The sequence below is a fragment of the Physeter macrocephalus genome, chromosome 2, assembly GCF_002837175.3.
Source record: "Physeter macrocephalus isolate SW-GA chromosome 2, ASM283717v5, whole genome shotgun sequence".
NCBI lineage: Eukaryota > Metazoa > Chordata > Mammalia > Artiodactyla > Physeteridae > Physeter > Physeter macrocephalus.
This window is the reverse complement of record NC_041215.1, coordinates 104,025,261-104,039,332: the sequence shown is the minus strand read 5'-3', so window position 1 is coordinate 104,039,332 and position 14,072 is coordinate 104,025,261. Positions and strand designations below refer to the sequence as shown.

Sequence of the window (14,072 nt, the reverse complement as noted above, 5' to 3'; positions counted from 1 at the left end):
CGCTGAGCCTGCGCGTCCGGAGCCTGTGCTCCGCAACGGGAGAGGCCACAACAGTGAGAGGCCCGCGTACCGCAAAAAAAAAAAAGAAAGCAGGTGGGCAAGGTTTCAAGGAGTAGTGATCAGTAACACCAGAGACTCCTGGACAATGAATCTGGCGGTCTGCAGGACAGAGGTGGCCATTACGAGAGGACAGGGCTGTAGAGGGTTGGGGAGGTGTGGGTGTTGTGTGAGGACCTGTTCTTCAAGGGGCTGCCTTCTAAGCCCAGGAGGGACATGCAACGTGACCGGACCAACAGGGAAGGGGCCGCAGGGATTTTGTTTGTGTTGACTTCTCTTGCTATTAAAGAACGAAAAGGCTTATGAATGCTTATGCGACGAGAGAGAAGGCTGGTTGAGACCCTGAAGGAAAGTGAGATAATGGAGCAAGATCCCTGAGGAAGCAAGAGGGGATGGTGTCCAGACAGAGGAGCCTCTGACTGGAGGAAGGTAAGAGGTAGAGAAGGAATGAGGAAGAAGGCCCTGCCACTTATAAGGAAGATACAATGTGACCATTGCAAAACTACTTTTCTTTATTTAGAAATATATGTGAAATATAATTACAGGTGAAGGCTTTTTTTCTTTAATAGTACTACACATCATGTATAAAATCAGATAAAAGTCACTAGTTTTCTGGAGCTCCAGATGTGTGGTCTTGGTATATTACCAAATCTTTCACATCCCTTTGGACTTGGCCTCAACATCACCGCAGGGGACGTTCATCACTGGGAGGAGCCACAGCGTGGTATATAGCTGGTGGCCTCTCTGACTGGTCGGTGTCTATGCCGAACTGATAGGTAAATATTTCCCGTATCACCACGAATTACCTTAAAGGGTGGTGTAAGAAAAAAGCCACTGATCAACTCTGCAGATTGATCAAGCTATGTAACTTCCTAGAGCCTCCTCCTTAAAAGGGTACATAATCCCTACCTTGCAAGATAGCTGTTAGGTTTAAATGAGATGATCACTAAGTGGTGGCCATCATGATGATGACGATGATTGTATTCACTTTGTTCTGAATTTCTAGGAATTGGGTGTTGCTGCTAATGAATTAGTGCTTGGCAACAATTAGCATCTTGATCCCCCAAGGAGAATTAAAGACTCAATCCTAGCGTTAGGAAGGGCCCCTAAAAATCCTAATGGCCATCTGACGTTTGCATCCTTTCTTCATCCAGTACATATTCAGTCGCTGCCCTCAAACTGCCTGGGCTGACACCTGCTCTACAATGTACTCACTACTCAACCTTCCTAGGCTTCAGTATTGGCTGCTCTGACTGGTCGGTGTCTATGCCGAACTGATAGGTAAATATTTCCCGTATCACCACGAATTACCTTAAAGGGTGGTGTAAGAAAAAAGCCACTGATCAACTCTGCAGATTGATCAAGCTATGTAACTTCCTAGAGCCTCCTCCTTAAAAGGGTACATAATCCCTACCTTGCAAGATAGCTGTTAGGTTTAAATGAGATGATCACTAAGTGGTGGCCATCATGATGATGACGATGATTGTATTCACTTTGTTCTGAATTTCTAGGAATTGGGTGTTGCTGCTAATGAATTAGTGCTTGGCAACAATTAGCATCTTGATCCCCCAAGGAGAATTAAAGACTCAATCCTAGCGTTAGGAAGGGCCCCTAAAAATCCTAATGGCCATCTGACGTTTGCATCCTTTCTTCATCCAGTACATATTCAGTCGCTGCCCTCAAACTGCCTGGGCTGACACCTGCTCTACAATGTACTCACTACCCAACCTTCCTAGGCTTCAGTATTGGCTGTTGGTAAAATGGGGGGGGGGGGGCCAATAGCACTGCTTTGAGGAAGAACAGAGATGATGCATGTATTGAGACATTGCCTGGCATATGGTATCGCTCATGCTTAAATACATTTAATCATGGGGTCCTACCACCTCATGAACTAGCACAAGCCATAAAAGGACCACCTTCCTTATACTGACCCCAAATCTGTGTCTCCCTGAAACTCACACCCATCGGTGCTAGTTTTACAATCCATGGAGTAGTTATACAGAATCAGAATCTGGGAACTATAACAGTATGCTTACTCATTTACTGAGCTCTGCTAGGATCACTGCGCAGTGTCCCACAGATGGCTGGCTACTTGGGACCACAATCAGTGCTGACCTCTTCCTATTTACATTACTATGAAAGTTTCCATCTTCAGTGGTGTTTCCATACTGCAGGAGACCTCTTTAAGCCTTCTAAGCCAGTTGGATGCTACCCAGAAACGCACCAGTTATACTGCTTACATGACTTATTTTGTGCTTTATGTCATGATCAGTTCAGCACTTGGCACCAAAGTACCTGTTTCAGGTCTCCGTATCTCCTTTAAGTTTCATTACTGAACATTGCAGACCACCAGGACCCAGGAGAGTCCTAGTGGCATTTCAGCTTTTGAAGCAGTGGTAGTATACTAGAGGACTGATGTTAAGAGTCAAAACACCCTGGAATGCCTGGACTGTGTTCCTCCCAACGTGGCCGCCCTTCCCTCATCTCTATATTCCCAATAATAGCTATTGAAATCTGACCCAAAGCCTTTCAATAATCAGCTCAAATAACTGTCACTCTAGGAAGGTCCCCACCGCCCTCCAATCTGAAGGAAATTTTCCCTTCTGAGCTCTCTTAGACCTTTGTTTCTGAGATACATCTGTTATTTCTCCTGCTGGACTATAAACTCCTTACCGGCAGAAACAGTGCCTTGTACAAAGTGAGTCTTTTTCTTTTTTTTTTTTTTTTTTTTTTTTGCAGTACTCGGACCTCTGTGGCCTCTCCCGCTGCGGAGCACAGGCTCCGGACACGCAGGCTCAGCGGCCATGGCTCACGGGCCCAGCCGCTCCGTGGCATGTGGGATCCTCCCGGACCGGGGCACGAACCCATATCCCCTGCTTCGGCAGGCGGACTCTCAACCACTGCACCACCAGGGAAGCCCAAAGTGAGTCTTATTAAAAGCTGAAAGAACTGAATTTTGTCCTGAATACAATATGATGGGTGTGGCAATTTTTCCCTACCTCACTTTCCATCCCTAGATGGATCCCCAGATGATTTATTTTTTTAATGTACAAGAAGCTTTTAAATGAAAAAGTTGGGTAGCTCTGCAATACAGTCTTGGATTTTGGAGCCGATTAGCTGAATATTTATAAAACTGATAACTCTAATTGTTTTATGTATAAAATACTGGCATAAGGCCTCAATCCTTTCATTTTTGCTAACTAATGGGACCCATCACTCCACCTTAAAATAATGACAGCCTGCTTAATTCTAACTCACAACTGCCAGCCTCCATCAGTACCTCAACTCTGGAAAATGCCAAGGCCTCAGAATCCTCACAGCTGATGAATGGAGAGGCTGATTAGAACCACTGAAGAAAAATGGGGGAAAAACTCCTTGACAGATGCCTCCTTCAAATGCTTCTGCCTTTTATCCAATGTCAACATTAATTTCTCTGTTAACAAATATTTATTGAGGTCATGACTAGGTGTCAAGCTGCAAGCTAGGCTCTGAGGACATGATGAAGAGCAGTACACAGGCAATATCAAAGCCATCTTTGAAAAAAAAAATTCACCTTTCTAGTTTATTGATTCTATAGGTCTACTTATCAGGTGCTTGCTATGCCCAAAGCTTGTAGATGGTTCAAAGATAGCATACAAGGTACATCAGTGCCCTCCAGGGACTTGCAATCTCGTTGGGAAAGGAAGAATTGTGAACACAATAGTATAAGAGAGTATCTATTGGTCTAAAGAATGATGTAGGCAAAAGGGCAGAAGAGGAAGAATCCAATGAGAGTAACATGATTAGGGCAAGCAGACTTACTTAACTTGGAGATTGTGCTTAGGTCAGAGGAAAAAGGAAAAGACATTCTAAAAGGGAGAGCATGAACAAAAGGGTACAAAGTCATCTTAGAAGGACAGTGAGATCCAATTAGTAGGAAGAGAAGGTTCATGTTAGAAAAGTAGAAAATAAGGTTGGTAAGTAAAATTTGGGCAAGAGTGAGGTATATTCAAACCAGGTTGAGGGGCTTTCCTGGTGGCGCAGTGGTTAAGAATCCGCCTGCCAGTGCAGGGGACACAGGTTCGAGCCCTGGCCCAGGAAGATCCCACATGCCGCAGAGCAACTAAGCCCGCCACCACAACTACTGAGCCTGTGCGCTAGAGGCTGCAAGCCACAACTACTGAGCCCACGTGCCACAACTACTGAAGCCTGCGCGCCTAGAGCCCGTGCTCTGCAACAAGAGAAGCCACGACAATGAGAAGCCCGCACACCGCAATGAAGAGTAGCCCACGCTCACTGCAACGAGAGAAAGCCCACACGCAGCAACGAAGACCCAACACAGCCAAAAATAAATAAATTAATTAATTTTTAAAAATAATAAAACCAGGTTGAGACGTTGGACCAAAGGTGGTGGGAGGGGGAGGGGGCATAAAAAGAATTTGAACTAGTGGAAAGAGCACTAGCTTTGGAATCAGACAAATCTGAGTTCAACTCAGACTTCCTGTGAGACAATCCTTGTTTAAGTATTCTAAGGAGAAGAGGCTTTAGGAAGGTTGATATGATGAAGTGCGAAGCATGGGGAGAACTCGATTACAGAGAGACGGGATGTAGCAGATTATAACCATCCTAGAATAGGGATGGCCGAGGGCCTGGGCTATCGGGGTGTGGGGAGTGAGGAATGCCAAGGAAATGTGGGAGCTGGCTCGGAAAAACTCTTACAAAGGAAGAGTTAACAGGACTTGGTGCCCGATTTTACTAATGGAATGAACGAGAGAGAGAAGAGTCAGGGAGGTTCCTAGGTCTCCAGTCTGGGTGATGAAGAGAACGCTAACAGTATGAAGGAAAGAAAAGTCTTTTCAGTGTGAAAGGAAGAGGTTTAGCAGAGGATATAAAAAGTTGATAGGCATGCAGCCATTGGCCTAACAACAGGACATCAACCATGAAAACTATTAAACAGGTGCATAAATGAGAATAGAGTTTGTGTCAGGCCCAGAGAGAAAGATTTGTATGTATAAGGATAAATAACACCATCACATTTAAGAATATTTTTATTAGAAAATAAAAACTCTAGCTGTTAAACAAAAATAATGGGAAGGATATAAATAGTAGAGAGAAATGCATCCTCACAGACTATTTTTCTTAGCTATGGTACTTAAGGGATCCTATCCATTATCACAACACTGAACAAATAAACTTCTATAGAAATTCAACATATGGCCTGTTTACATAACAAGCATCACAACTCTAAATTAGCCATTTTGATGTGTCAAGGAAATAACACCTTTATAGCAGACTACTTCAAAAAAATGGAAGAAAAAAAAAAGGTTTGTTTTTCTTCTATAATTATGTGTACTGGGGTTTTAACTGTATCGTGAAAATCACATTTGCAGTGGTTAAGAATCCGCCTGCCAGTGCAGGGGACACAGGTTCGAGCCCTGGCCCAGGAAGATCCCACATGCCGCAGAGCAACTAAGCCCGCCACCACAACTACTGAGCCTGTGCGCTAGAGGCTGCAAGCCACAACTACTGAGCCCACGTGCCACAACTACTGAAGCCTGCGCGCCTAGAGCCCGTGCTCTGCAACAAGAGAAGCCACGACAATGAGAAGCCCGCACACCGCAATGAAGAGTAGCCCACGCTCACTGCAACGAGAGAAAGCCCACACGCAGCAACGAAGACCCAACACAGCCAAAAATAAATAAATTAATTAATTTTTAAAAATAATAAAACCAGGTTGAGACGTTGGACCAAAGGTGGTGGGAGGGGGAGGGGGCATAAAAAGAATTTGAACTAGTGGAAAGAGCACTAGCTTTGGAATCAGACAAATCTGAGTTCAACTCAGACTTCCTGTGAGACAATCCTTGTTTAAGTATTCTAAGGAGAAGAGGCTTTAGGAAGGTTGATATGATGAAGTGCGAAGCATGGGGAGAACTCGATTACAGAGAGACGGGATGTAGCAGATTATAACCATCCTAGAATAGGGATGGCCGAGGGCCTGGGCTATCGGGGTGTGGGGAGTGAGGAATGCCAAGGAAATGTGGGAGCTGGCTCGGAAAAACTCTTACAAAGGAAGAGTTAACAGGACTTGGTGCCCGATTTTACTAATGGAATGAACGAGAGAGAGAAGAGTCAGGGAGGTTCCTAGGTCTCCAGTCTGGGTGATGAAGAGAACGCTAACAGTATGAAGGAAAGAAAAGTCTTTTCAGTGTGAAAGGAAGAGGTTTAGCAGAGGATATAAAAAGTTGATAGGCATGCAGCCATTGGCCTAACAACAGGACATCAACCATGAAAACTATTAAACAGGTGCATAAATGAGAATAGAGTTTGTGTCAGGCCCAGAGAGAAAGATTTGTATGTATAAGGATAAATAACACCATCACATTTAAGAATATTTTTATTAGAAAATAAAAACTCTAGCTGTTAAACAAAAATAATGGGAAGGATATAAATAGTAGAGAGAAATGCATCCTCACAGACTATTTTTCTTAGCTATGGTACTTAAGGGATCCTATCCATTATCACAACACTGAACAAATAAACTTCTATAGAAATTCAACATATGGCCTGTTTACATAACAAGCATCACAACTCTAAATTAGCCATTTTGATGTGTCAAGGAAATAACACCTTTATAGCAGACTACTTCAAAAAAATGGAAGAAAAAAAAAAGGTTTGTTTTTCTTCTATAATTATGTGTACTGGGGTTTTAACTGTATCGTGAAAATCACATTTTAATTGTGTGATTACACTCTAAGACAGAACAGTGATGGAATGAACTGATTGGCTGAATTATGCACGATCATTCAGAGATCAATAAACAGATTCCATCACTTAAATCTGCCCATATTATGTATCTGCCCTCATTCATGTCCTATGTCATGCTTGTGAAAGCAACTGTTCTGTGTACAAAAATTATAACAGCCATCTGATTCAATTATCACAGTCAAATAACAGTAAAGGGTCTACAGAAGATGACTGAGAAAGAAGCACAAGGGAGCAGTGAGTAAGCAGTATCTGTCTAATACAAAACCCACTCCACTCTAATCATACGGCAAGACAGGTGGTAGCAGCTTAGATCTTACCATGAGCAACCTCAACTTCTTCCATTTATCAAACTGTAACCAAAAGTTCTTGTCCTGCCTCATGAGACACTGATTAAAGCTGTGTAAAGGTAAACAGGATGAAGACCACCTAGGTGCCTTCAACACAAAAGCCATAAACGAATGTTCACTGATAACAACAGCACAACTCTATGATCAGAGGCTGAGAAACTGATAAAACTTAGAACCAAAAATGAAACATTTCTAAAGCTTAACTTCTGATGGAAAGTATTTCCATTTGCACGGCAAAGCAGGTCTTTGAGATGCTTCCTATTGGCAGCGCATCAAAGACTGAAATGGTGTGGGCTAAGCATTTTCTTTTCCTGATGATTACAGAGGTTGGCCAAGCAGCCTCACAAGCCCACAGACACCTATCCCCACAAAGGCCACTTGAAAATCAGTGCAAGCACAGAAACAGTCAATTGAAGGCTTTCATTAGGAGGCTCCCTAAAACAAAATGAATACAAAAGGAATCTTGATCATTTTCCCTAAGTACGTACTTTAAACTAAGTTGATTCCTAGAAAATTATTTAATATTTTCAGAGGCAAGGATTAAAGAAAGAAAGAAAATTTCCAATTAATATACTCCTTCCCCAGATGTTGAGTTTTTTTCACTATCCTCTTAAATATTCCCTGCATTCAAGTGATTGTATTTTTATGCAAATTAGCCTTTGGAGCTAGTCCTGTGTGTGTGTGTGTGTGTGTGTGTGTGTGTGTGTGTGTGTGTGTGTGTATTTTTAAAGCCACACAAAGAATCGGACATATTTTTTGTTCTGCTGCCCCATAAAATAGATTTTAACAAAGCCTGAGTTTAATCCAAAACTCTAATTAGAGACTGCAGCAGTATTTGCCTTGTCCAAATAGAAAATCATTCCCAAAGTTGATTTTTTCCCACTTCGAGCTCCAACAAATATTTTCATACACAGATTTTTTTTTTAAAACACTACAATTACTTGATAAAAACTGCCCCCACCCATACAACACACTGCTTTCTGGGTGATACAATTTTATAAGGCCAATCAAATACTTTATCCAGAAGGCAACTGTAGACTTCACTTTCAGAGTATCTTTCAAAGTCACTGTATTTGTTACTTAAATATTCTTTTTTTTCTTTTCCAGAATGAAGCAATTTCTGACTTCCTGTCCCTTCTTTTCCCTGCCATATTGCACATCTGCTTTATCTCTAGAAAACAAAATCAATCATAGTGGCAATGAATCGTTCCTTGAAGACAAACTAAACAGGTCATAAAGGTTACACGACCTTACTCTTTTAAATACTGGCATAAAGCCTCTTCCTCTGCATAGGTTCTAAAATTTCAGAGTCGTTTTTTTCTTACTTGCAAGAGGATTGGTAAAAGTTTTCAATATAACATTTCTTTAAATGTAAATAAGCAAGTGAAAAACATTACACATAATATTTTATGTAAAGAAAGAGACTGTGTTTGAAGTTCAAGGTTTTTCACTAGCTTTCAAGCTACAGATTCTGTAATACATTCAAAGGAAAATGCTGCAAAGAAAGAATCTTTACATGTCAGGTCTCCAAAACCTTGGCATCTGCTAAAACCCGGACTGCTGGGAATTGAAGGCTCAGGAAGTTCACAAACACACACACCAAACCCCCAAGAGGTGGAAACCTCCAGTTGAGAAGATGGGAGGTTTCAGTCGCATCCCCGTCCAGGTAAAGTCCCAGCCCTTCACCTCCTACGTCTGCAGTAAGTATTAACCGCCGAACAGAGTGGGAGAGCGGGGCCGATCTTCCAAGACTCGGAAAAGTCGAGCGTGTGGAGAGAGCGGGAAGACCCTCCGTATCTCCGGAGCCACCAATGTCTTGGGCTCGGGCCGCTGTCGGCCGACTCCGGGTCCGCCCCCCCAAACGCGGCAGCGCGACCGCTTCGTCCCGCGGCCGGGTCGCTCGGTATCTACTCCTGTCACGCCGCGGGCAACTGCGGCGACTTTGCCGGCACCGGGGGTCGCCGCATCCTGCTCCCGCCTGGCGCCCAAGGGACGCGGGTTTCCCCGGACCCGCGGCCCCCGGGCCGGGCGGCGATCGAGGGCGAGACGCTGCCGGCGGAGGCGGCTCCGAGCGGGAGGGCGGCGGGAGGGGGTGGGTCTCCGTCCGCCAGGCGGGTGGAAGGGGACTCTTGCGCGGGGGAGGGCAGGCGAGGGACCGCGGCCGATTCAGATCCGGGGCGGGCGGGTCCACGTCGGAGCGCGGCGGCCACACGCTCGCCCCGGGCGCGCGAATGTGCGCCGCACCCGGCACCTCCTCCCGCCAGCCGGCTAGCTCGCCCGCGCCGGCCCGAGAAAGGAAGGACGGCGACCTCCGCGTCCGGTCCGCGCGGCCAGCCCGCGTCGGCGCCGAGCGGGGGGCCACACCCAGCGCCCCGGGAGGCGGCTGGGGCTGGGCGGCCCAGGCTGTGGATCGCGCGGCCCAGGCTCAGCCACCGTCCCGGCCGCGCAGGCCCCGCCGCGTCCGCTCGAGCCCCGCGTCCCGGCCCGGGCCCGGCGGGCTGGCGGGGAGGGGGTCCCGGGCGGCGGCGGCGGCCGGGAATCCCGGGCTTACCTCTGTGCCGAGCGCCGGCCGCTCCGTCCCGGGCCGGGGAACAGGGATCGGGGGCGCGGTCGCCGGTGGAGGCGCGGCGGCGGTGGCGGCCCCTGCGGCGCGGAGGGCGGGCAGAGCAGGAGCCGCTGCCTGGGCCGCGCGCCGTCCGGAGCTCGCCCCGCGCAGCCGGCGCTCGCGGCGGAGGGCGCAGCCGGTTCGGCCCCCGGGCTAGATTCCTTCACTGACACAACTCCGGGTCGGCCCGCTCCACGCAGGGACACTCCCGCCCCTCGTAGGCTGCCCCCGCCCGCCGGCCGGCCGGCCAGCCCGCCCCTCGGTGTCACTCACCCAGGCGCACACACCCCGAGCCGGCGCCCCTCGCTCCCGCTCGCACACACAGCGCTGCTCACGCCTCTCTCGGGTTTTGTATCCGCTTACACGCACGTTCTGACACAGATCCCTTCCCTCCACACGCCCTCCCTAGCTCCTTTCCCACCCCACTTTCTAGAAGAATCCCCGTACAGCTTCCGCGCTTTGCTTGCCCCACACCAACCTCCTCGCCTTTCCCCGAACCCCCGCCTCACTTAAACTGCCCCTGTTATTCAAAGGTTTTGCCACACCCCGCACGTGTTGCAGGAGAGGCATCCTCCCGTACACAGGAGAATGAACTTTGCTCCCCCCAGCACCGTCTACAAATGCAAGATGCTTTTATTTTTAGAAAGCACTGATGCTTTCTGGTGCTGAGCCAAGCTCAAAATGTAAACAAATGTAGCCGATCCGAAATGACCTGAAGAACCAGACGCGGAAAAAGTACTGGGTTTGGTTGGTCTGACCTTAGAAACGCGGCTAACCGGGAGTATCCCGGCTCCTCCCTTTCGCTGCCTTTCAGGCTGGAGGACGGGTTGCTCTGAACGTGTGTGATAACCAAGTTCCAGATAGACACCATGGGCACCAGCCCATGGATTTCTGAGTACAGTAGTCGGGAGAGTAAAGGCAGTTTCTCAATCATTATCCATGATGGAAGCACTTTAGATAACACACCTCTTGCAGAGGCAGTAGAGTGAAATGCAGGCAGCTCTCCAGTTTTGTTTTGTTTTGTTTTTCAGGGTGACTTAACCTCCCTTTTTCTCAATACCAATAACCGTTTCTCAGCGGCTACTTGGATGTCAAAGCCCCTTGCAAATACGCAGGCCAGAGTTACTTAACGCCTCTCACGCTCCAAACTCTAAGGGGCCCCTGAGTGTATAGCAGAATGGTATATCATCCGATGTTCAGGAATTCATAATTTGAAATTAGATACAAACACCTTTCTGGTAAAGTTCAAATGTTCTAACATAGTGTGCCCCTGTGGACAAAGCACAGCCCTAATAAGGGATAAAGGAGCCGAAAGCCAAGGAACCTATTTTCTTTTGTGACTTGTGGTGGCGGTTCTTGTTGCACTGGATGGGTGTATGGATCATATAATTTATTTTAAAATATTTGTAAGTGCTTTATAAGTATTAACTTGTTTAATCCTTCAAACAGTCCAATCAGGTAGGTAGTATTTTTGAACGTTTTTTATAGATAAAGAAACTGAGGCACGGAGAGGAGGAATGTTAGAGGGAGGGTTTGAACCTACACAATCTGGCCCCCCCTATGCTACAGAAAGGAAAACCTGCTTCTAGAAGCCATATTACATGTAAATATAAAGGATAAACATCATCTTCCTTATTGGATTTAGATGGAAAGGTAACTTGTAACAATTTGACTTGGAATTTGACGAACTTTTTAGGTCCTCTGGCAAAATAATTCACTTAAGTTTTGGGGAGTTTCTCCTCATAATTAGAATTCCAAAATGAGTACTAAATTATTGTTTTCCTAGGAAGGGCTTTGGAAAGAACATTGAACTCAGTCTTCATTCCTTTCTTCTACCACTTCATTACTTCCTAGGACTCCAAATCTAATTTGTTTAGTAAAGTCTGAAAGAAGGAAGCCTTCAAGACCTGAATATGACCAGAGGGAAGAAAGGGTTTTCAGAAGCCCATACATGGCCTTTTACCTTTAAGGGCTATTTCCCAGTAAGTAGGTAGTAACCACAAGAATAACTGGTGTGTATATTGAGAGTGAAAATATTAAAGCATTGAATTTGATGAAAAATAAATAAATGGAGAATGGGTAGATAGTAGTAGCCACTGTACCACAAACTAGACTAAAACTAATTTTCTACTGGGAATGGAGTGGAGGCCTAGTCCATGAAAAGACAATTATAAAGTAACTAAAGAAAATAATTACAACTTTCAAGGGTTATTAAGGGACCTAGCAAAAGAAATCAGACTTTTAAAAGTTTATACACAGTGAGTTTCAAATAAAACTTAAACCTTTTGCTGTCAAATTAATTTACTCTTAGGAAAAAAAAAGTGAAAACTTTCTCGGAGAGAGGATTTATTCAATAAGCATGTAAAAATTTCTTGGACATCAAATAACTAACAAAGGAGTATTTTGATGAGTCAAGCATAAGTGATTTTTAAAATATATGAATTACATTCCTATAATTACATGGAGATATAAAAATCCAAAGAAATAAAATATGAAAAAAATGTATTGGTGCTGACACCAGATATTGAGAATTTATTTGAAAAATTACGTTATTTGAAATTTTGATCAGAAGGTTATCTGTATAATGCTAACATGACTCTTTTTCAAAATGATTCTCTATGATTATAATCTGTGAATCTCATTTTACTATTTTCTAAGCTAAATGGAAAAGTGAAAGTCTTCTTCAGCAAACAAAGAATTGTAAGAGTAGACATTTTCTGAGAGATGAACAAAGTATGTTAGTTTGTATATTATAATATTTCCATATAGGTATTTTTAATCTGTGTCTACTGATTTCCTCCATATTGTCACTTACACCCTTTATCTGATGTGCTTAATTGTAAGCGTGGGGGAACAATGCATATCCTGCAATGAGGCTGACCTTTTCCTTGAAAGATTTCAGCAAAATGCCATATTTCCTATTTTCCATCTCCTAGATTGTCCTGATTCTCTAGCCATGGCCATTCAGAGCAGGGTTCACATTCATGGAAGCAGCTTAGATCCCAGAAGTCAGTTTTAGGCCATGGTCAATTGTCTTTATCAGAATTTTGGCATCCGAATAAGTATGGAGACAGAGAGTGATTTTTAGTTGTTAGGCTCCAGACCACTGACCGCTGGGCTCCAGGCCGCTATCCAGACCTACTGGAAGGCCTTTCATCTTAGAGATCCTTGACTTTGACTAGGTGCAGGGACTGGGTACAATCTGGGGGATCTCCCTTTGGGAGGAGTTGAATGTGTTCTGTGTGTGTGAGTGTGGTGTTCATTAGAGCTGTTTACAAATATTCCAGCTCTGCTTTCTTCAAAGCATATGGTAGGATTGTGTGTCCCCAGCATACTGAAGTACAGGGTAGCTCTGTAACTTGCTTCAGCCAATGAAATCAGCTCTGGGCAGAAGTTAACAGCTAGTGTGTGTGTCACCACGTTCTATTTTCCCCTGTAGCACTGCAATCAGCAAGGTGCCTGGTGGTGGCTGCTCCATTGGACTGCAGTGCATGATGTTAATGAGCAATGCCACCCCTGCTGACCTTCCCTTCCTGGACAGGAGTATGAGTGAGAAATAAACCTTGTTTTAAGCCACTGAGATTTAGGGGTTGTTTGTTTCTGCAGTATAATCTAGCCTATTCTGATTACAAGTAGGGAGGAAAAAAGAAACAAATAATTGCAGAGCATACTGTGGCAGAGCTAATAATTCCACAGCTCTGTTTCTCTTTTCTCCCTGGTGCACAACTAATTCACATTTCTCAACCTCCTATGTAGTGAGGTGAGGCCATGCGACTGAATTGCGCCCAGTGTAATGTAGCTGAAAGTTTTGTGCTCCACCTCCAGTCCCCAACCGTGGAAAACCTCCTGCATGATCTCTCAGTCTCCATCTGCCATATGGAAACGAAGGGTTCTGAGACTCCAGAGCAGGAGTCAGCAGACTTTTTCCATAAAGGGCCATATGGTGAATATTTTAGGTTTTGTGGATCATGAGGTCTCTGTCATAACTATCTGCTGTTTTAAAGTAGTCATAAGCACTTTGTAAACAAATGGACATGGTTGTGTTCCAATAACACTTTATTTACAAAAACAGGCAGTGGGTCTCCGTGTCCTGGGGGTGGTAATTTGCTGACTCCTTACCTAGAGGAGGGTAGAAACACAGGATGGAGGGAGCCTGAATCTCTGAGTCACTCTATGGTATTTACTTGCTGAACACACACATTGAAATGTTATCTGAGTGAAAAAAGCAGCCTTCTGATGAGTTAAGCATAACTAATATGCTATCTTATTCCAGATTCCAGAAAAAAATCCGGATGGATTAATAATCTAAACAAAGAAAA

At 45.0% G+C, this 14,072-nt stretch overlaps 2 protein-coding genes across 4 annotated transcripts in view; both read right to left on the bottom strand.

The window, feature by feature from the left end:
* The window catches only part of SPATS2L (spermatogenesis associated serine rich 2 like), a 176,737-nt gene extending 166,653 nt beyond the window's left edge, over nt 1–10,084 (bottom strand). For 2 of the 3 annotated variants that reach the window (XM_024124447.3, XM_024124449.3), the window contains exon 1: nt 9,700–9,854. The gene's annotated coding sequence lies outside the window, so the exon portion shown is untranslated. Of the gene's footprint in view, nt 1–9,699; nt 9,855–10,026 lie in introns of those variants that run through there. The other variant, XM_024124448.2, reaches the window with a different exon arrangement.
* LOC114487357 (translation initiation factor IF-2-like) lies at nt 5,452–10,687 on the bottom strand. Its single transcript, XM_028497011.2, has 4 exons — nt 10,512–10,687; nt 9,700–9,791; nt 8,665–9,551; nt 5,452–8,319 (listed from the first exon to the last, which is right to left on the bottom strand). The coding sequence occupies exons 1-3, from the start codon at nt 10,685–10,687 to the stop codon at nt 8,668–8,670; spliced, it is 1,152 nt and encodes a 383-aa protein (XP_028352812.1). The 3' UTR covers nt 5,452–8,319; nt 8,665–8,667.
* Between the last annotated feature and the right edge of the window lie 3,385 nt (nt 10,688–14,072).